The 22,106-nt window shown below is 45.1% G+C and overlaps 1 protein-coding gene across 6 annotated transcripts; it reads left to right on the top strand.

The window, feature by feature from the left end:
- Positions 1-21,536, top strand: GOLGA2 (golgin A2). Of its 6 annotated transcripts, none has more exons than XM_050927106.1 (28): positions 1-116; positions 1,145-1,267; positions 1,637-1,717; positions 6,150-6,284; positions 6,926-6,969; positions 7,130-7,193; positions 7,707-7,766; positions 8,205-8,285; positions 10,097-10,135; positions 11,244-11,306; positions 11,577-11,670; positions 12,328-12,434; positions 13,008-13,066; positions 13,279-13,420; positions 14,128-14,217; positions 14,379-14,486; positions 14,594-14,681; positions 15,262-15,605; positions 16,560-16,673; positions 17,125-17,349; positions 17,592-17,691; positions 17,782-17,870; positions 18,745-18,898; positions 19,065-19,132; positions 19,743-19,845; positions 20,183-20,289; positions 20,871-21,042; positions 21,160-21,536. In XM_050927106.1, exons 1-28 carry the CDS (start codon positions 69-71, stop codon positions 21,402-21,404), a joined length of 3,147 nt encoding a protein of 1,048 aa, XP_050783063.1. In that variant the 5' UTR covers positions 1-68; the 3' UTR covers positions 21,405-21,536. The 6 variants fall into 6 exon arrangements, with proteins under 6 accessions (XP_050783063.1, XP_050783062.1, XP_050783065.1 ...); XM_050927105.1 differs by having other exon boundaries at positions 15,259-15,605; XM_050927108.1 differs by lacking the exon at positions 1,637-1,717 and having other exon boundaries at positions 15,259-15,605.
- The last annotated feature ends 570 nt before the right edge of the window (positions 21,537-22,106 follow it).

Here is a 22,106-nt window from a genome sequence, read left to right as displayed (position 1 = left end):
GGGGCCGGGCGGGCGGAGTCTCCCTGGCTCCCCCCAGCCCCGCCGGGCTGACGTGGCCCGGCTCGGACATGGCGGACGGCAGCAGGCAGATCAAACTGGCCGCGGCCAAGAAGAAGGTAACGATCCCGGGGAGCCGGAGCTGGGCCCGGGCCTGGGCCTTCCCTAAACTCGGGGCCGAGCCGGGAGGGCGGCCCCGATCCCTTCCCCGCAGGCCTGTGGGAGAGGCCCGGTCTCCCCGGCCCAGATCCCCAATCCCCAGCGACCCTGGAGCTGCAGCCTGTGCCCCCCGCTCGGTCGGGGAGAGGCCTAGCTGCTGCCTGCCCCAGCCCCAGCCCCGTAGGGATCCCCCTCGCGTTCCCCCGCCGCTTCCGTCGGGAAGCGAGGGCCCCAGAGGCCTGTACGGGAGGGGCTCCCGCAGGAGGCGGTGGCGGCCCCCCTTTAGCTACACTCCCCACCCCGCCCTATAGGGACAGCCCAGGTCTGCCCCCCGTCCCGCACTCTGCCCCGAGTGCAGGTGAGCCCCCGCGAGCTCCCAGCCCCTGCTCCCGGGCAGAGTCACTGCAGCAGCATTCCGAGTTTCCAGGTGCTCACAAGTCTGTAGGTGGGTGGGCCCGACTAACCTGCCTGTAGAGATTTGGTTTCTGTGTGATCTTGGCCATGGGGATTGTTCCCCCAGACTCTTCATTCGCAAGCTGCCCAGAGGAGCTGACACCTTTAGAGGATTCAGTGATTCCTCTCGATGCTTTGGGGCCCTCCTGTTTAAGAGCCCCATGTGTGCATAACAATTCAGAGGTATTCTAACAGCGGTGACATCTTCACTGTAAACCCTGTAGGGTGACTCTCGTTTTAGAGCTTATGTTCAGAAACCCAGACACAAGAGGGCTTGTTAAGTTATAATATGGCCCGAGTTCACTATTGGTTTGTTCTCCTGTATTGATGCAGGAAGTGCAAACATAACTTATCACTGATCTGTCACAGTGAGATACATCTGTGTGTTAGGACTTCAGATTCTTACTCCTGCACATGTGATATAGTCTGGCAGGGAGCATGCCTTTAAATACGTCTAAGCAAGTCAGACATATTTTATATCAAGTGTTTACATGCTGTAGCACAGGGGAAGTCTATTCTTACTCCTTTTTCTCAGCTGAAGGAATATCAGCAGAAGAATAGCCCTGGAGCAACAGCATCAGCCAAGAAGAAAAGAAAAAGTAAAGATGGAAGTAGACCTGAAACTCCAACAAATGATGACAGAAAGTCTCCAGAGAACGTGAGTAGCTTGTTCTTTTCTTATTCCAAATTAATTGCCACCTTTTCCTGTCTGCCAGCCAGTTTTTCTTCATCTGAAGGAGAATTTTGACAGTGTAGTATGTGAAGGAGAGGGTACATTTCATATACTGATAGTACCAGTGTTTAGAACAGAAAGTAGCTAAAATTACCTAATGTTGCACGATGGGTCAGGTAATATGTGGCCCTGTGAACATATACTGGAAATGGCCAGTGTTGATGTTTTGAGACTTGTTTTGGTAAAGAGATAATTAACATGAATTCCTTTGGCTACAGCAATCCTTTGATCAGTATTCTCACTCTGTCCTTTTCTGAGCCATTTCTGTTTCCCCTTTTCTTTCACCTCCTTTAGATTCAGAACATTCTGAAGGTGCTGGTGTCAGACCTTAATCGATCCAATGGGGTAGCCATACCCTCATTGGACAAGAGGAAGGTGAGGCAGTGTTCAGAATCCATCTGACTAGCTTGCTGTTCATACTGCATGCTTCAGAGTCTTTTCAAACTGGCTTTGATTTTTGGTGGAACCTCATTCTGACATTTGTTGTCAGTTGCTTGAGTTTTGTTGCTGTTATCATTAACATTGAGCTATTTTTAATGTGCTTTTTGTTCTGTTATGTTTTCCTTGGATTTGTGTCATATTTAAAATGTGAAGTGAGAAGTGCCAAGGACTTCTTTCCCTTGTGATAAGACTGCAAGATCAGCTGCTTTGGGATTATGTCAGGAATCTTGGGTGAGGTTGTGTGCAATAGACTGACTGTAGAGGCACCCCACCGTTCCTTTTCCCACTCAGTGTGTTTCCAGGGAGATATAGCATGGGGGCATAAAACCATTGTTTAAACTGGAATACAAGCTGGGTTTGTTAGTTTTTAGGCCATAATCTTCTTGTTTGCATGTCATTGTTTTATTTATAAGTACCACATCTCTGAAGGGCATGTTCTTGCTTATCTTTAATCAGCCAGTTGCCCTGAGTAAGCTGTCTAGTTATTCCAACCAACTCATTTTGTGACAGGTGATGAAACTTGCGCATGTGATGTAGTCTGGCAAGTAACATGGCTTTAAATATATCTAGGCAAGGAAGTCAGACCTATTTTATATTAAGTGTTTACATGCTGTAGCACAAGGGAAGTCAATAGGTGGACTGCGGGCTGCCAGACATATTTGAACAGACTGCAAAATCTTTTTATTTACTACTTCTTATCATTATTCTTGTGGTGTGAAAAATGTTTCTCTGGAGTCTGGACCTTGACTATACCTTGACCAAGAAATTTGGATGTTGACAAAAAATAATTTACTACCCCTGCTGTAGCATCTTTGTATTCCCTCTGCTCCCGAGAATGAAGGGTAAAAGGAAGATTTCAACTTGTAATAAGAGACAAGTGTACAAGAACAAACTTATAACAGCCTTTCATTCTCAATGTATTTTATTACCAAAAATTCCATTTAATTTAAGTTAAAGTTGTGATAAAACTCAGAAAACTCAACATAGAACCTCATTAGCCGTTTAACTTTAAACTTTATGGCATTGTGTCTGCAAAGGGCTCCGCTCTAACTTTTGAATTCAGTTTCTCACCAAATTAACCATTATGATACTCGTATCTTTTTTTTGTTTTGTTTTGTTTTGTTTTGTTCCAGCCATAGAAATTGTGTTTATTACTGGGGGACTTAAAATGTCTTCTGTGCTATGAAACCTGCATGCTGTGATAGATAAGATTTTCACTAGTTTTCTGTGCATGATTATGAAGCAACTGACCTCAGAGATATACAGTGCACATAGAAAGCTCTTGCACCTATGTTGTTTGTATGTTTATGGGAAAGTATGAGAATGACAGGAAAATTTATGCAAGGCCCATCTCTGTGGGATTGGATGTGCCATGATAGCATCAGATTGTGCACACTATGATTGGAGTTTTCCTTTTGTATGGGGTCTATTTTCCATGTACTAAACATGGGTATAATTTAAGGTTAATAGGTGGCCATATCAGAGAAAACAACTAGTTGTCTGTTGCATTCATGGTGTTCTGTCTTCAAATGTAGGCCAGACCTATGCTTGGGCTTTTAGTGCTGTTGTGAAAGCAGAGAAATTACTCTTTCATTTGTGACAGGTTTTAGAGGGGTCGCCATGTTAGTCTGTATCAACAAAAACAACGAGGAGTCCTTGTGGCACCTTAGAGACTAACACATTTATTTGGGCATAAGCTTTTGTGGGCTAGAACCCACTTCATCAGCTGCATGGAGTGAAAAATCCATTAAGCAAGTATAAACATACAGCCCATGAAAAGATAGGAGTTGCTGTATGTGGCTCATTCCCACCTGTTGACAAGAAGGGGTGAATATCAACAGGGGGAAAATGCCCAAATACATTTGTTAGTCTCTAAGGTGCCATAAGGACTCCTCATTTTTTCTTTCTTTCGTCTTGATGTCCTGAGTGCTGCTTTTATCTTCCTTTGCATGGAGAGGGGTTTTGGTCTGCACAGCTATTTCGATTTTCATCTTGGAGGCTGTGGATTGTTATGCCCAGGGTCTTCAAGAGCAACTTGAAAATTAGCCTTTAACTGTAGCCTCTAATGAAAGAGAGAATTTTTGTTCCCAGTTGTCTTGCTGAGAAAACTCCTGAGTCAGGAAAATGCTGCTCTGAATACTCACTTGATGCTAATAGGCAGAAAAGCTGAATGCTGGCAGCTGAGCTAATGCTGTTATTGGTGTCTTAACACAGCCTGGCAAATCCCTCCCACCTCACCCACTGTAGCTTTCTGGTTGTGTGGCAGGGAGAGAAGCTGAGAGAACAGGAGCCCTTGAGAAAAAGCAAATGGATCCTAGTGTGTGAGAGTTTGGGTGGAGTTACTAGCTTTTTACTGAGAGTTATTAGAATTTCACAAGTTTAATTTTTGGAATGAGTATTTTGGTATTTTTAACACGTCCCTCAGCAAATTAGCTCTTTATGCTGCTTTCTTCTCAAAGCTCCTTTTCTGAGAATGACTTTTGTCACTATTACTGCTACCTTATATTGATTACATCTTTGAGCATGGTGCCCTAGATATGTAAAAAGCCATGGTCCTACCCTGAAAAACTAAAAAATACAATTACAATCAAATACTGCATTGGGGTGGAAAGGGATTCTTTCTGTCCACTTTGTAGTCTGTGTTGATCATTTCCTAAACCAGGATCAGGGCAAAATAACCTCAGATTGGAAGCACTGGTGAGGTGAAGGGATACATTAAGTGTTGGTAGGAATATTAAATATATTGAACTCTGACAACATGAATCAATCCTGCTAAAAAGACTTTAAAAAATTGGCATTGGCTTTCCCCATTCATCTAGCTCAGTGATCTTGTTAGTTTCATCAGTCAAGTCCATGTCCTATACCTTGGTGTTTGTAGAATGTGGGAGAAGTTCTGATCAGGGAGGAAACAGGAGGCAGCAAAATCCCTCTCTGCTCCTCCAAGCAGTCATGAAGGGGGAAGGGAAGAGAGAAATGTTTCATCTTCTGTCTGAGCAGCCGGGAAGGAGGTGCTGGAATAAGAGAGGAAACTATCAAATGGAGTTGCAGAGAGCCACAGAATGCTTGTGAGGCTTGTCTTGAGGTTGCACTGACATTTGCTTTGTAGCCTCTATACATGATGACTGATTGCAGTTTGGCAATGTAATGACACACATTGCAACAGAATGCCGGAATGTTGCACTGGGACTTTGTGGCTCTCCAGGACTACTTGTCCTGCAGGGTTGAAGATAGATATATGAGGGATTCTCCAGCTGCTCTGTAGTTTGGTAGGGGTAGTTGGTGTTAGATTATGCCTCTCCCACAAACACCAAACTTATTTCTGTACAGAGATACAAAGATGCATTTCCTGACCCTCTTCCCCACTTAAGGCAAACTCAGCTCTAGCATATGAAGGTGTCACTTCTTTGGATTCCCACAGGAGTTGCATTTGCTAACACCAGGGCTGAGTTTGGTCTTTTGATTTATAATGCCCTCTTAGGCCTGGTCTACACCTAAAACTTAGATCGACCTAACCACATTGCTCAGGGGGGCGAAAAATTCTCACCTCTCAGAGATGTAGTTAAGCTGACCTAAGCCGTGGTGTAGACACCACTAAGTCAATGGATTCTTTCTTCCATCAACCTAGCTACTGCCTCTTGAGTGGGTGGATTTACAGTAGCAATGGAAAACCCCCTTCTGTCACTGTAGTAAGCGTCTACACTGGTGTGCTACGGCAGCACAGCTGCAGCTGGGCCATTGTAGTCACCTTGTAGTGTAGCTGTATCCTTAGTGTCAAACTCTTCAGTTGAGAGCATTCCACAAATTTCAGGAAAGGATGTGGGGGATTAACACTTGAGTCAAACTAATCCAGTTCTTGAGTGGTCACTAACCCATTCTGTTCCATCTCCATTTGTACTCGTTGACCAGTGTTCTCTCCAGAGACAGTCTGAATGTGGTGCTTTACAAAGCAGAGACAGTAGATCTGGCATTGCCCTTGTTCAATCTTCTATAGTTTCCTTGTAGTAAATGTAGCAGCTGTGACATTTCTGCATGCAGGTTTACAGTCTGGCAAAATGACTGCCCCTCATTAAAGAAGTGAGCTGGATTGCCAGACACTAATTCTGGATAAGGTCCCCACATCAAAGCTGGAGACTGGGACAATAGACGACAGTGTTTATTATTCAGTGAAGAAAAACAGGTTGATGGATTGACCTGGTTTGCTCTGAGGAGAACACAGGTTTTTTGCCAAAACACGTCTGTAGTTGACCACAGTGCTCACTTGGCATGTTTTGTGCATGGAGATCATATGGCTATTGTATTCACATGTTTGTGTGTGTCCCTTCCTCCTGCATGTAGATTGTAATCCTTGTGCTATATTTTGTGACAGGCATACTTTGACAGTGATGTTTCCGCTCATAATGCTGAACAGCTTGCTGCTGATGTCCCCGTGTTATCTAACAGCAACAGCCTACCTAGCTGTGGCTCTGTCATGCCTGGTCCTGGTAGCATACCGCTGTCACAGGTTTGTGAGCATTTGCATCCTGAATACCACCAGTGCACTGATGATGCCCGTCTGATGCTAAGCTGAAATGTTTGACTAGCACGTTTTCCAAACAAGTGTGTAATTCTCTCCCCTCAGTCTTGGTCCAGCTGTGAGCAAAATGAGTTTCACACCATGTAAAGAGCTTTAGGATTTACATGCCCATCCATCCTATGTTGGTTATTTCCCTTCCTCTCCCACAGGGACCATCCTCAGGAAAAGAAGGGTCTCCTCCAACTAGAGTAACCTTCTTTTCTTTACAAAATGTTTAAGAATTAAATTGAACCTTTCCAACAAGGCAAATAGTTTGTGATATTGAGGAACTGTTCAAGGCTTTGACTGACCTACTGTAATATTCATCTGGTAAATACTACATAAGGCTTTTTAACTTGTGACATGAGGAGTCCCAAAATTAGCAAAAATTATCCACAGTGTAGGCCTGTCTTGGGTTGTGCTTCCAGTGTTAAGTTCCCTTTTGGACGGACTGTGGTAATGACACGTGCTATGTAATCAAGAGTCCTAGGGTGTGTTTGAGTGTGTCTGAGTCGTGTGTGTCTGTGTGTCTCTCCCTCTCTTTTTTCCCTCTGGTATAGTCATGTGATTCTTGTGTTTTTACGTCACAGATACAAGATGCCGATGATCCTAAAAATGCTTTGGATGAAAATAGGTGAGTGTCTTTGTTTAATAAAAAGTGCTTGTAACAGGGTCCTAAAGAGGCCAATAAGTTAACTTGGCTTGTAGAAATTACCCTCAGTGCTGTCCAGGCCTGGGCAGTTCCATGAATGGACCCTCTCCTAAAGGAATGCATTGTCTTTCTCCGTTCTCAGGTCTCTCTCATCGACAGAGAGTCTCCGCCAGTTGTCTGAGCAGCTCAATGGCTTGGTGTCACAGGTACCATTTAATTCCATTTTTTTTTAAACTTAAGCTGGGGGAGGGGGAGGAGGTAAGTAGCCAGTACAGCAATATTCTCTTTAATCCCAGAGTTCTTCGCAGCCAGCCCGCTAAACAATAAGACATTTGAACACTGAAAAGCAGAAACCATTGTTTTAGGAATATGAAATTCAGTCAGTGGGGAGAAAACCAGAGTGGGAATTGGAGGACAGCATGTGTTCATGGAAACATGCTCTCTCAATTCAGTGGCAGTAAATCTGTGATATGTAGTCTGTATATTTTGCCTAAGACCATTTCTGTAGATGCTGTGGGCAGAGGTCAAAAGACCAGACCAGTATGTATGGTCACATTATGTACCGACCTTTGTATGGTGCCTTGATAAACTTACAGTGAAAGGCACTAGATGAGTATTGTGCTGTTGGGGGTATGTTTGTACACGCCCCTCCTGTTTTATATTGAGCTTGTGCCCTTGGAATATTCAATTCAGTTACTCTTCCTGACTTTTTCTTGTAGTCCACATCCTATGTGAATGGCGACAGTGCTGTCTCTTCCACAAATATGAAGGAGATGGAGGTAAGAACTCAGTTTCTGATTCCAACATTCACTTGGATAATATCACTGCTGATCACCCAATGGGACCCTCAGTGATTGCTGTATTGAATCTTCTCAGTAAAGCAGTGTGGTTTATAACCCTGACAGCGAAGCTATGCCCAACATTTGGAGCCAAGCATCAGTGGCAGCTCCACCTTTGGATGCTGGAGCTATTAAGGACCCATCCTGAGTGCAGCCACTATTCCCAGTTCATGTCTTTAAATGGGAGTGAGGTCTTTATTGGAATGGATACAACATCTTGCCATCTAGCATATACTTGTTAAAAGTGAAATGTTTTTTGGGGACTCAAACTAGATCAAAATTGTGATACTCATTTATTTTCTGTCCTAATAATTGCCTTTTCTCCCCTTCTCCTCTGCCCCCTTCCTTCTCCTCCTTCTGTCTGCATGCGCCCATCAGACACGTTACCAGGAGCTGGCAGTAGCCCTAGATTCCAGCAATCTAACTAACAAACAGCTCAGTACAAAACTAGAGGAATTGGTAAGAAACAATCCAGCCAACCAGTTTGACATTGTCCTTGCTGCTTCTCCATGCTCTCTGGGTGTTTGCAAAATTATGGGTTCTTTTACAGTGCCACAAGGGAAGCTGTTCTCACAGCATTGTATGGAGAACCAAGTGGATTTTATGGATGTTCCCATTCAGAGGGTAAAAAGTCAAATTAAAAGATGACTCCTGAATTTATTGGCTTGTCTGAGCCATATGAAATATAGTCATGGGGTTTTAGGTAACCGTACTTTGCCATGGGTGATTAGCAACTAATCCTGGGACAGATCAGCATCCACTGAATTCAGTAGGAGCAGGCTCAGTGGCAGCAACATTAAAATCTGTGCTTTCTCCAGTTGATCTTGCTGTTCCAACTTTGTCTGCAGAGTGGGAGTAATGGAGCTAGGAGTGAGCATAGGAACTGGTGTCTGATCATCTCTGTATCTGTGGCACTTTGAATGAACCACTTTGTCCTATAGCCTGCATGGATGTTGCTGCTGCTTTTCAGCCTGTTGCTTTAACATAGCAAGAAACACAACTGCAAAGGATTGGTTTCAGTCTGAAAAGAACCTGCTTGGTTTGAAATACTTTTCTCCTTGTTTCATTCCCCCCACTTTCCTCCCTGCAGTTTAGGGCTCTCCTCAGTGCATCCCACGGCCCCTTTTGTTTTGCTGCATTGTTTTTCCCCTTGTATCCCTTTTTCTCTTGTAGTATTGAGGCTGGGCGGCAATTTCCACCTGTTATCAGAGCAGTGCCCACCAGCGACTCTCGCTGTTTGCCTGCTTCCACACAGGCATATGAAGTGGTCTCTTGCCTGGAATTACACAAGGCCTATGCTGTATTCCCGGGTTTGCACTTGTCCACTGGTTCTGTTAGGATCAAAGCCTCCAATATATTCTCCTTCCGCACACAATCACCTTCCTAAAATGCATCTTGAGTAGGATTAGATAAACAGCTTAGCCAAAGTTGATGTCTGTAACTCCTGTGGAAAAGACAGTAGCTAGCTATTGATAGCAAGTAGGAACATTGCTGAACATATCACAGTGGCTGCTTGTATAGCGTGGTATAGAATCTGATCACTTTGTCTCCATGCCGTGCACCCCCACCCCACCCCCCAGAACCTAGCACAGTTTTTCTCATTAAACCTCCAACCACCTCTCCAGTGAGATTAGAACAGGTTGGGACAGTATTGTGTATATGCTAGCGCTTTCTCCACATTTTGTCCTTAGTCCTCCCATCTGATCCACATGGACAGGAGATTCCTGTGCACTAGCAGAGCCATGCTGACTTAAATGGGGCTCCACATGGTATAAAAGTCTCTTTATGCAGGCTCAGGGCTTTAACATATTGTCAGTGTAGTGTCTAAAAACGTATCTGAGGGAAGAGAGGAGAGAAGGTGGTTCTCTTTATAGGATTCTGATGTATCATTAATGTGATATAACATCAAGCACTACAATAATAAACACCTTAAAACGTAGGATGTGAATTTAACAGGGATGGTATTGAGATCAAATATAATAAGCAATTCTAGTGTGGAACGGGGATGTTCTTTTGAAGACTAAAGAACATAAACTGAGCTGGCTAATACACTTCTCAGGAGCCACATGCCATGACCCTAGAATCTATTGTTTTAATAGTTAAAACATCCTGTCTTTGTAGAAAATTTCTAAAAGATTTAACAGAACTCCTGTTTGCAATAGCTAGCCATGTGTCCCATGTCTTTGGTTAAGATTGAAGACAGATTTACTGATCTCGTCAGTAAGAAAGTGATTGTTAGTACTGATGCATCAATTTTGCTCCTTCTGCAGAAACTGCAAAACCAAGAAGCTATGAATCAGCTGGAGAAGGTAAAATGCCTCCCATAAGCCCTTATTTTAGGATTAGGATAGGTACTTCATTAGATGCTCTTCTCCCTAAGAGGAGCGGATATTTGTGGAGTACTGTAGCACAGACATATGTGACCCAGCCTTAGTTGGATAAAATGTGTGAAGATAGCATTATATACGTTATAGAGGGCACTGGCAAATCCTTCTGCACTCCATCCTAGTTTGGTTTAAAAAACATCAAGTACTACTAAAAGAGCCCAAACTCATAGTTAGAATGCTTACATATAGCTTTCCTTAGACAAACTTAATTAGCTGGCATAGCTGACATACTGGCAAAACCAAAGGAAAAGTGTGTCTTCCAATCCACTGTCTCAAATGCTGAGTGGGATTAAAAAACTCTGAAATGAAAACATTTAATACATTGTAAAGTTTCTCCTTACTGTTATCATCATCCTAAAATCATAGGGTTAGAAGAGACCACAAGGGTCATCTAATCTAACCCCCTGCTAACATATTGTAAAGGAGATACAACCCTTACCTTGAATAAGTGTCTTTTTATATTAAAAGTTACCAACCTCCACTGGTAACTGATGCTCTGTCTATAACTTGCACCTTATTATTCCTTTTCCAAGATAACAACATTAATAAAAGATCACATTTCATTCATAACTACAGTTCTTGTTACTTAGAAACGTCAGGTAGTTTAGGCCCAAAATGGAGATTTTTGTACTTTGACCTTTTTTTTTCTTAACAAAACCTTCTGTTAAAATGAATTTTTATTGACTTTCAGTTCAATTAAGCAGATGTGCTTATATTTAGATTTAAACATTTCCCTGTAATTTGCAGTCCAAAAACTGCAAGATTGTGCTATTGTGTGAGAACCTCAAAGTAAAAGAGCCTAATCTATTTTTATTGCTCATGCCGAGCAAAGTGCAAAACATAAATACAGAGTTTAAATGGTGAACTGCAAATTAGGTGTTTAAAATTCTTTGTGTCAATTGGTTATTATTATTACCACAAGAAACCTAGGTTACAATTGTATTTAAAAAAAAAAAAAAATCCTATTTTGGAAAAAAAAAAAAAAAAAAAGGTTTTTTTGTGTTTTAATGTGCATGGTTTCTTTACACAGGAAAAGAAGGGGTTTGAACAGAAGTTTGCCAAGGAACAAGGAGCATTGAGGGAACAGCTACAGGTAAGAGAACTTTTCCATTTCAGTCATATCATCTGGTCTTCACTTGCCTTTTTCTGGACTTCCTAACACTGGGATGTTCTTCTTCCTTCTGAAATCCATCTATTCATCCAGCTATTCAGGAAAGGCATTTGGTCAGCCAGACTGTAGACTCATCCTATGGATTTATGTTAATCTTTCTGCCTTTAGTGAATTATATTTTTGTGACTACTGTGGAGATGCAGTTCCAAGCACAGGAGTCCCACACTGAGCTGCTGTTTTCTTTTCCCAAAGGTTCATATCCAGACTATTGGAATCCTAGTCTCTGAGAAATCTGAATTGCAGACAGCACTAGCACATACACAACAAGCTGCCCGGCAGAAATCAGGTATATCGACTTTGAGCATTCAACTGAGGTTGTTGGAACAAACCAAGGATCTTGAGTCATGGGCACTGTATGCACTGGCAGGCTGCCCATAAGACTCAGTGACTTCTTAATGATAAATACTTGGCACAATTATTGTTTCTATCATCCAAGCTATCCCCCAAATCAGACCCCATTGATTCCAGAAGAATCAAGGTTCTTTTGTATGTTGCTAAAACCCTGTTGTGACTGTTGGATACTGGTGATTATCCAGGCTGTTACTTTCTTACTGTCCTGTTGGCTGCTTTTCAGCTGAACACCACAGCTGTCACGGTAAGATAAGTTTTCATTCTCAGCTGAACTCCAGCAATTTTCTGTATTATAAAAGTGATAAATAAGCACCCAGTGCTTTTTCATCTGCAGACAAAGGGGGTATCATCTCCATTTCACAGATGAGGAAGCTGAGGCACAGAGAGGTTAACTTGCCCAAGGTCACACGGAAGTCAGTGGCAGAGCCACACTAGAACCCAGCTCTGTTGACTTCCAGACCTCTATCCGCTGCACCATGCTACCTTCCTTAAAGTGGGGGAGAGTTTAAGAATTTGTGGGCTGAGTAGAAAGTGTAGTTCTGTAAAACTGTTTGCAGCCTAGCCCCACTTGAATCTGTTTTGACTTGTTCAGGAGAAGCTGAAGACCTTGCTGCACGGTTGCAGTCATCTCGCCAGAGGGTATCTGAGCTGGAACGCACTCTGTCCTCCATTTCTACCCAGCAGAAACAGTTGGAGAAAGTAAGTTACCCCCATTTACACTTTAACAGTTGTGCTCTTTCTGGTGTATCTTTCACTAAACTGCTGCATGCTTAATGGTCCCATCTTTGAGAAGAGGGAGGCACAAGCCCTGTAAACAAAGTTCTGTACCCTTCATGATCAAGGCAGACTTTTTTTCACTTTTTGCAGCCACTAATCTTTGGTCAAAACTTCTGTCCTCAGATCTGGCACCTCGCTTCATCTGTCTTGCCAAATCCAAACAATGAAAGCCCAGGAGCTTCTCAGTCAAAGAGACACTTTAGTATTGGTGCTAATCCAGACCTTTGCAACACAACCTCATGGCTAGTTCCTGGTGTCAGTTTGAAAAGACTGACCAGATAGGCTTAGCTCCAGTGCTGGCTGGCTGTAGCCTGATGTGAGGTTCCAGGCAAATCCATTCTGAGGTTCCAGCCATAATAGTGCTGTGAATTCAAGTTCTTGACCTTCTTAGTTCCACATTAGCTGATCCGTAGAAGGCTGAGAATAGTTAGCTTGAAGCTTTCCTTGTTGGTTAGGGTCAGGGATTGATTTGTGTATGTTTTCCTCTTTCTCTAGCATAATAGAGAGGTAGTGAAGGAGCGAGACAGCCTGAAACTGGATCTGTACAAACAAAGGTCAGTCCTACTCTGTATGTTACTGCAGGTCCAGTAATGTTGAATCCTGTGAGAGCTGCCCTCTCATGCCCAGAATACAAGGGGCCTCTTCCAATGCACAGCCTGTTTTCCTTCCAACCACCAGAAAGGACCAGATTGTAAATTTACCTCATGAGTAACAAAGAACCAGGGGCAAAAGTAAGGATTATTGCTAATTTCTTTCTGTCTCTCAGCAAAGGCAGTGAGGAACTCAAGCAGCAGAACTCAGAACTGTCGGAGAAGCTTCACTCCCTGGTCTCTGAGAACTCAGCCATGAAACTGGATTTGGAGGATTTGCATAAGAAACTGGAAATGGCTGAGCTGATGATTCAACAGGTGATTGCAGTGTTATTGGGAGGTGGCTATAAGGATAAGGCCTTGCTCTGAAGGTGGGAAAGGGGATCGTAGGTCAAAAGAGAATTGACCACTGGGTGGCTTTTACTCACTACCATTTACCAAACAGCATACAGTGCTTCACAGAGACAACTTCCTAATGAAGAGGTCTTCATCAAGGTTTATGGAGAATGGGAGCCTGTTCTCTGAGGAGTTTGAAGTAGTGGACCATAGACACCATGACATCCCAAGGATTGGACTAGTGTCTCTTTTTCAGTTTTTTTGTTTTTGTTTTTTTTTTTAAGACCAGAAGGGGCCATTCAATCATATAGTCTGACATCCAGTGTAACATTAACCGAATGACATTCTCTGGCCATTTTTGGATTGGATTGTTTGACTGATGTATATCTTTCAGAGATGTGGGAAAGAGGAGCTGCCCCCATAAGATACTAGCAGCTGCTATCTCCTTCATACAGTAGATAGATCTGTTGTATAGGGCAGAACCCCCATGTCAGCCTGTTTCTAAACAGCCACTCATCTCAACCCATACTTTTTTATATAAACTTGTGTTGAACTAGAACAAAGATAAATTTACAGAACCATAGAAATTACCACATGGATCATGTCACAGGTTGCAATCAAAGGGAAGGGGTATAGAAGAAAACAAGGAATGCAGGCATTTTCCATAACTTCTTTGATTTTCCTGGCAGTTTTCAAGTCAGTCAGGGATTCTGGATGCAAACCAGCAGTTGCAGTTGGCATTGGAAGAGCGGGCAAACCTGGAAACACAGATTACTCAGGTAAGAGAGCATATGGAATATGCTGAGGATCCATATTGCAGCTTTTATAGGGAAACTTGTCTGGCAGGGCAAAAGAATGCGAGACTCTGCACTAATACTGGTCTCCTCCAGCTGTACTCTTTGAGCAATAATGCTCCAGTTTCCTCTGTCGTCCTGAGCAGCTGTCAGAGTCGCTTCGCCAGCTCCAGGTTGAAAGGGATCAGTACGTAGAGAAGCTGAAGGAGGAGGGCAGTATCTGGCAGCAGCGCGTACAGCAGCTCTCTGAGCAGGTAAAAAAACGCAGCATCTTCTCTGGTGTATGTGGAGGCATTATTGTTACTGACGCTGGGGAGGCTGACTCTACTGGTTTGACTCCTCCCGTTCTGGCACCATACAGGTCCATACGCTGATGGAGGAAAAGGAGAAGAATGTGTCCCAGATTCAGGAGTTGGAAGCCAGTGTTGCTGAGATGCTAAGCAGATCAGGTAGGCTCAATCAGAGCTTAGCATTGTGCAGCGCCAGCAGGCTAAAGCAAGGCTTCGCATGCCCATTATGTAGAACTGCAGTACAGAGAAGGGGCAGTAGGTTTGATATCCCCAAACCATAAGGACAGCTAGGAAGGATTAGTGAGAAACTTACCGGCCTAGTGCCTGTCAAACAAGACCTTTCAAACCATCACCCAGCCATGTCTGCCTGTTCTTATCCACCTGACCAAACCTCCAGCTCCTTTGGTCCAGTGAAGAGGAAAAAGAACTCTGGTTCATCTGTGCTGTCCTAACACCAAGCCGGGTGGAGAAAAGCTTCTTAGTGGGGAACTAAAAGGGAGCTAACAGCACATAGCAGCAAGCTGTCTTCTTTCTCCTCTCATTTGTCTCTTCCTAGGAACCATCTGCTCCCAGAGGGAGGGTTGGATAGTGCTGTCAGTGACACGCCCTTAGATAGAGGGGTTGATTGTTGTGTTGGCTGAGGAAAGGCCTATTCACATTAAAGGGTTCTGTACCTCTAACCTATTGTGAGTGGTGCAGCCCTCCAACCCAGCTGATTGTAACTCCATTTTCTCAGCAGCTAAGCCTAATGACAGTGAGCCTGCCCTGTCAGAAGGGCCAACGGAAGCTGAGCTGAGCCTGCAACAAGAGGTCCAGCAGCTGCAACAAGAGAAGGAGGAACTTCATGGGCAGTACCAGGCCCAGGTGCGGGATAACGAGCAGCTGAGCCACCTCAACCAGGAGCAGGAGGAGCGGCTGCAGGAGCTCGAGAAGACTGTGCAGCGCTATAGCGAGGAGTCTGTGGACAGACAGCAGATCCTGGAAAACATGCAGAGCGACAAGGCCACCATCAGCCGGGCTCTCAGCCAAAACCGGGAGCTGAAGGAGCAGCTGGCTGAGCTGCAGAATGGCTTTGTCAAACTGGTAGGTCTTTCCCGGGCATGCAGCCCTTTGAACTCCAGGGTACAGTCATAGTGCAGCATGAACGGCGACGCTAACCTCTGGGCAGAAGCATTGTCCTGGCCTTGCCCGCTGGTGCTTTGATTGTGACAGCTCTAGCATTAGACCTCGGTGTGGTGGAACTGTGCAGTCTCTCCAACTCCCTAATGAGCTGCTGTGGGATCACCCTATATCTCTGCTTGTCTCAACGGGGTTTTCTTCTTTCCTTCCCTTGTGTCCTCCACCCTCAACTTGACTGCTTTTCTCTGCCCTGGGCATTTCTCCTGGCTCTTTGTCCTTGAGGGCCCTGTTGTCTGTCCCCATATTTGAATGCCTGTCACCCATGAGGAGGTTCTTCCCAACTTCTTTTGCCTCTTTCACTGCTGTCAGTATTATTCCTCCTGCCCCTGCATCCTGTTGCTGGCTTCGTGCCTTCCATTGCAGCATAAAGCTCCCCAGCGTCCTCTTCAGGGCTCTGTGCAGTCTTGCTCCCTGTGTCTTTGCCCTCTTGTCCTTGCATTCCCTCTAGCTACCTGCTCTCTTCAGTCCTCTCTGATCTCCTCCTTTTGTCTCCTCACCCTCTTCACTCTGCCTCTTCTTTTTTTTATGCCGAGGCTGTGCTGTGTGCCAAAACCCTTTTCTCTGGCACCTTCCCTGTTTTGATCCTTATGCTATTGTCCCCTCGCTGTCTTGCTCGAGCTCTTATCCCTGTTTTGTGTTCCTCTGTCTGAATTAGAATGACAGTTAAGGGCAGGGACTTTGGGCCAAACGCAGCTATTTACACGCCAGGATTGCAATACCCATCCATTTCAAGAGGAATTGCACCATGTTATGCTAGCACTGAGTACGGCCTGTTGACTTGGTTTGAAAAGTGCTATGTACATTTATGGTGCTTGATTTAGGGCAGTTTTCTGATATGGTGGCTCTGCATCATTTCAGACAAATGAGAACATGGAGGTGACAAGTGCCCTGCAGTCGGAGCTGCATGTGAAGAAGGAATTGGCCAAGAAGATTGGGCAGCTACAGGAGAAGCTGGCTGAGCTCACAGAGACGGTAATGCACTGCGGTACAGCAGCAGGGTGATAACGTACCAGGTTCTGAAATAGGATAGGCTTTGATGTAAAGATGGAAATTGCTGTGAAAATGAACAATCTGGGAGCCAGTCTTCACCATGTACCTTGTCTGCACCCTACTGCGGATGTCTGGCATTTTGTGCCAGTCAGAGTTTAGTAGGGTGAAGCACCCGCTTCTGGCTCATTCAAGGGGTGATACTGACAGTTGTCTTCTAACTGGAGTAATAAAAGATCTGGTGCCAACTGCCACAGTCTACAGGAGAGTCAGAAGCTGCCTTGTTTCCCATGCTGAAAAGGAGCGTGGTGCTGTGTGATTTATGCCCTGTGAAGATGAGGATATGCAGGGGAACGTACCACCTTAGGGATAGTCTTCAGCTGTGTATGTAGAGTTGGAGCTTTCAGTGATGGGTTGATCTTATTCTGTTTGTCAGGTGGAACTGAAAACGCAGGAGGCCCAGAGCCTTCAGGAGCAGCGGGATCAGTACTATGGCCACTTGCAACAGTATACTGTGGCGTACCAGCATCTGGCCAACGAGAAGGAGGAGCTGCATAAACAGCACTTGCTTCAGACACAGCTCATGGACCGTCTGCAGCATGAAGAAGTGCAAGGCAAAGTGACGGCGGAGTTGCACCTGAAGGAGCTGCAGCAGACCAAGGTAATGGGGATAGGCAGGTGCTGAAGGATGGTAGGCAGGACTCTATCTATATGTTGTACTTTCTGCATTACCCTGTGTGGGTGCCGGGGCTTCCTGCATTACAGATAGGATAATGGCTTGTGGTCAAAACATACCATTTCTCTATTGCTGGTGAAAATATTAGGAATCTAGTTTAGCTGGTGCAGGTCTCAAGTGTGTGGGAGCCATCCAGCCCCTCCAGTGATTTCCTGCTTCTCTTACAGGAAAGCCTGGCAGCTGTAGCCAAAGAAAACAGAGAGCTGCAGGCCCAGATCAGTCAGTTTGCAGCAGAGTTGGATGATAGAATGTTGCACCGAGTGGAAGGTAACAGCAGTCTTGTCTTTAGCCCAGCCCAAGCTTCCACCTAGACTACTTAGTGTTACAGCTCCTTTGTATATTTCCTTTGTCTCATAGGAGATGGAGTGGAGAATGAAAAGATGGTAGAAGAAACTGTGAAATCTTCACTCGTGATCCCAGAGGATTTTGAAAGCCATGAAGAAATGGTGAGTCCATAGTATGCAGCAAAGCTTCTTTCTTCCAATTATGCATAAGTACTTTTAAAGTGGGGCAGGTCACACTCCCCTAGCAGGGATGCTGTGTGCATATGATTGCTATCTGCCCATGCAATGAGCATGCGCACACACAGAGTAAGAGGCATAGTCAAAGCCCCATGTGCACTGCAGCAGGCACCCAGGATTCTGCAGCAGTCTGGTGTGGCAGACCGGAATCTATTGGCAGCTTCCATTAAATGAAAAATGGAGGGTAAAAAATAATATATGAAAATAACCCAATCGGCTCAGTAGCTCCTGTCTTAGTCTGATCCTATACCCCTTAGCTTGGGAGGCAGGTTGGGATTGGATTGATGCATCTTCTGGCTATTTTTGCTAGAATGATCATTAGTGAAAATAGGTACTTATTTATAAAGTGTACACATGTCATCTTGAGGTTCAGATTTAACCCACTGAGGGGAATTGGACAGGTCAGACATCTTGGGCTGTTTCCTGTTTCAGTTTACTCTCATTACATTTTTCAGATTTGATCTTCACAGCTGGGAGGGCCAAGATCATAACTCTTTAAAATGAAAGCTGAGGCTTTGTGTCCCCGTTCTGCAGTAAGCAATCAATTCCACAGTAAGCTCTGCAGCTGCAGAATTGTGGAATACACAGGGCCCTGGGCAAGGTCTAATGCAGAGGACTAGGAATAAGTCCCCTCAAATTCTGATCCCAGCTAGAATGCTGACTCACTGTAGCTGACTCACCCATCTGTAAAATAGGAATAATCCTTACCTACCTCACAGGGATACTGGGAGTTGATTGGATAGTAGACCTCCATAGATGAAAAACACTTCAGTGCTTTTCATCTGAAATTGCCTTTTAGGTCACTTTCTTGACATCTGCCATGTCCCAAGTGGAGAAAGAACGAGAAGAGATGAGACAGCAGCTGGCGGAGCAGAAACGACAATGTAGAGGTCTCCTGCAGCAAATCGCAGCTCTGAGGCAGGAGCAGCAACATAATGTCACATCGGGTGGAGGTAAAGCTCTGCACTGTTTGTATGGGAGGGGGAGTGCACCAGAAAGGGCCACATGGAGTGGGTGTGTGTGCAAGTGCATGCATTTGCGTCTCCCAGTATCAATCAGACTTGCAGTTTTATTGCTCTTCCACAAACCGTACACACTGAATCTACATGTCCTTTCCAGGTTACACCACAGACACTGTCCCAGTGGAGGTTCATGAGGCTTTAAAAACTGCCATGGAGAAACTACAGGTGAGAAACTGAACACCCAGCTGGGCTCTGGAGCCTGGCATCCGGCCCCACGGTATAGCAGACCAAGACTATGTCGCAAGGGAATAAATAGCAAGTCTGGTTTCTGTGACACAATTGCCTCCTTTCCTGGGTTTCCTGTGAATGGCTTATCACTTCTGCATCTAGCCTTTGGGATGCTCAGCATGGCCTGCAATAGTTTAAACTCAAAGGAAATGGGTGTAGCGGGCTGGCATTGGTCCTTGAACTTTTTTTGACAACATAGTGGTGGGGCATGCTCAATACCAGTCTCCCCAGTGCAGAAAAGTGAGAAACTGCTGCTAGAGGCTTAGCAATCTTGAAGCTTTCAGTGCCTGGGAAGCTGTGCTGTTATGGTGGGGAGAAGTTTAAAGGATTCCTTATCCCTGTGGTGTCACTCTCTCTAGCTATGTTTCCTTCTCCTTTATCCAGCAAATCAGCCAGGCTCTGCCACAGGAGACAAGTTGGGAGGAAAGAACAGTATTTTTTCCTAAGCTCACGCTGACCTGAAAGGTGCTCAGTCGGGGGATTGTCCTTTATGTGTTCTCTATACAAGTGTAGTTGTTCAGAAGGCTGATGCTGGTTATGTGTTCAGTCCCGCTTCACAGACCTGATGCATGAGAAGGCTGACCTGAAGGACCGAGTGGAAGAGCTGGAGCATCGCTGCATACAGCTGTCTGGTGAAACAGACACAATTGGTAAGATTAACCAGCATGAAAGCAAGCTAGACAACCTCTTCAGAGTGCCCAGGGTGGTGTTTCTCAGTGAGCTGAAACTGTGGGTGCCTGTCTAACTGCTAATGGAGCCTGACTGTTCAGCCACCAACTGGATTTCTACTGCCAGGCCTCCAGGTGCCCTAAAATTACCCTGCTGGGTAAGAGACTTCCAGTCTGGTGTCCAGATTGGCTACCAACTGGATTCTAAAGCCCCATAGTTCATTTACCCACTGATGTAAAGTTCAAGCAGAGAGAGCTTTATAATATTGTAACCCCTCGGTGCATTGTCTCTGCCTTATGCTTTTCTGCTGTGTTCCAGGGGAGTATATTGCATTGTACCAGAGTCAGAGGGCTATCCTAAAACAGCGGCACCGGGAGAAAGAGGAGTATATCAGCCGGCTGGCCCAGGATAAGGAAGAGATGAAGGTAAGGGATCCGTCCTATCGAAATAGTACTCGCACCCTGGATAAGAGGCCAGGAAGCACAAGCGGAATGTGTATGTGTGAAAGCTGATCTCAGCAGATGAGTGGCAGGCATCAAAAGGACATAACCAATACAAACTTTTGCATAAAACTGCCAGTTTTCTGAATTCAGATCTGTAGCACTAGCTGCTGTTCAGCTGTTGTTCTCTCCTGAGATTATCTCCTTGTGCCAGATTCACTGCTGGTTTTGTGATGTACAGTACAGCAAACTCATTTCCAGAATGCCTGAAACCAGGACTATGTGTGTCTGTCAGGATGAGTGACCTGCCCAGTGAGGTGCAAACCTACCAAGTGTAAGAAGCAACTTGGAATTCTGATGGGGAAACTGCCCTCTGCAGACTTGGCACCTGCCATTCAGGGTGTGGTCTAGTGTGCTTGCAACTGAGTGCGGTTGACCTGGAAATACTGGCCAACTGTCTGGGCGAGGGGGGCCAGTGTGGTAGAGCAAGTCGTACGTACTGTCTGTGGCCACAGGGAGGACATGTATGTTTCATGGGTTTTGTTTTATTTGCTAACTTGCTACAGATGAAGTTATTGGAGCTCCAGGAGTTGGTGATGCGTCTGGTTGGGGAGAGGAATGAATGGTACAGCAAGTATTTGGCAGCTGCTCAGAACCCAGACATGCTAGTAAGTCAAGAAAGTGGAAGTGCCATTGCAGTTGAGAGGCGCATTGAACTGAATGCTGCCGATGGAGAAGGTGAGCAATATCCTGTGCAGCAAAGTGCTAGCAGCAACTCCTGCTGGCTAACAGGGAACCAGACTACTTGTGTTGGGATGGGAATAGTAACCTGCCTTGTCTTTTTGTTCTTCACAGGACTGCGAGAGGTGAGTTTAGCAGATGAGCCAGAACAGGAGGTTGCAGTTCTTCAGTCCCATGTATCTAGCCTTAGCAAAGGCCCCGAGCCCAGTCCAGAGGATCCCACTGCTAAGCAAATCATGCAACTTCTGAGAGAAATCCAGAACCCACAGGAGAGGGTGGGGTCCCTGTTGGAAAACCCCTGCATTCCTTTCTTCTATCGTGCCGATGAGAACGATGAGGTCAAGATCATGGTGATTTAAATGGCATGAGAAACCTGGCTTGCAGCAATTTTCTGTGAGCCTATTAAGTACCCAAACTGCTTAAACTCACCCTGTATCTCTGTCCAGACAGTCTGGACAGATTTCCTCTTCGTGGGGAAAGAGGGATTGCACCAGACCTCCTCATCTCTCCTTGTTCTCTCTTCTCCTGTTACTTGGTGCACTCTGAATACAGCCTCTGACTTGAAGTAATCATGTGAGGCAGTCGGTAGTGTTGCCTCTGCTGGCCCACATGAAAGTGGCGGGACTTCATGACCTCTGGCAGAGTAACTTGAACACTTATTTCCTAGCTCTCTTGACAGGACTCTGCTGCTGGCAGCCAGCTTCTCGGCAGTGATTGGCTTGTGTCTGTTGCACAAACCATGATTGCTATCTGCCCATCTCCTTCCAAAAGGCTCCTAAAGTAACTTATTCTGGCAACAAACTCGTTGGATTCTGAGTGATTATTTGTGTGTTTCCCACCATGTATCTTAAACCTCCCATTTTTCTCTACAGCCTGTCTCCTGCACTGTATCTGAAACCAGTCTTGTTAGTCCCAGACAGCCAAAAGACACAGGCTTCTTGCCTGACCAGGCAGCACTACAGAAACTTTTATTCACATTAGATAGGAGGGAAGTGGCCAGCGGTTGCCTTCTGAGTCCTCTTGGGACAGATGCTTGGTTACTTGGCATAAGCTTTACGTGG

Source organism: Gopherus flavomarginatus, chromosome 17, assembly GCF_025201925.1.
Source record: "Gopherus flavomarginatus isolate rGopFla2 chromosome 17, rGopFla2.mat.asm, whole genome shotgun sequence".
Taxonomy (NCBI): Eukaryota; Metazoa; Chordata; order Testudines; family Testudinidae; genus Gopherus; species Gopherus flavomarginatus.
This window is presented reverse-complemented; position numbering and strand designations above follow the sequence as displayed.

Coding starts and splice junctions, on each gene's coding strand:
- GOLGA2 (XM_050927105.1), top strand. CDS start 69: ATGGCGGACGGCAGCAGGCAGATCAAACTGGCCGCGGCCAAGAAGAAG. Junction 17,692..17,781: donor AATGTTGCACCGAGTGGAAG/GTAACAGCAGTC, acceptor TTTGTCTCATAG/GAGATGGAGTGGAGAATGAA. Junction 19,133..19,742: donor CTGCCATGGAGAAACTACAG/GTGAGAAACTGA, acceptor TTATGTGTTCAG/TCCCGCTTCACAGACCTGAT.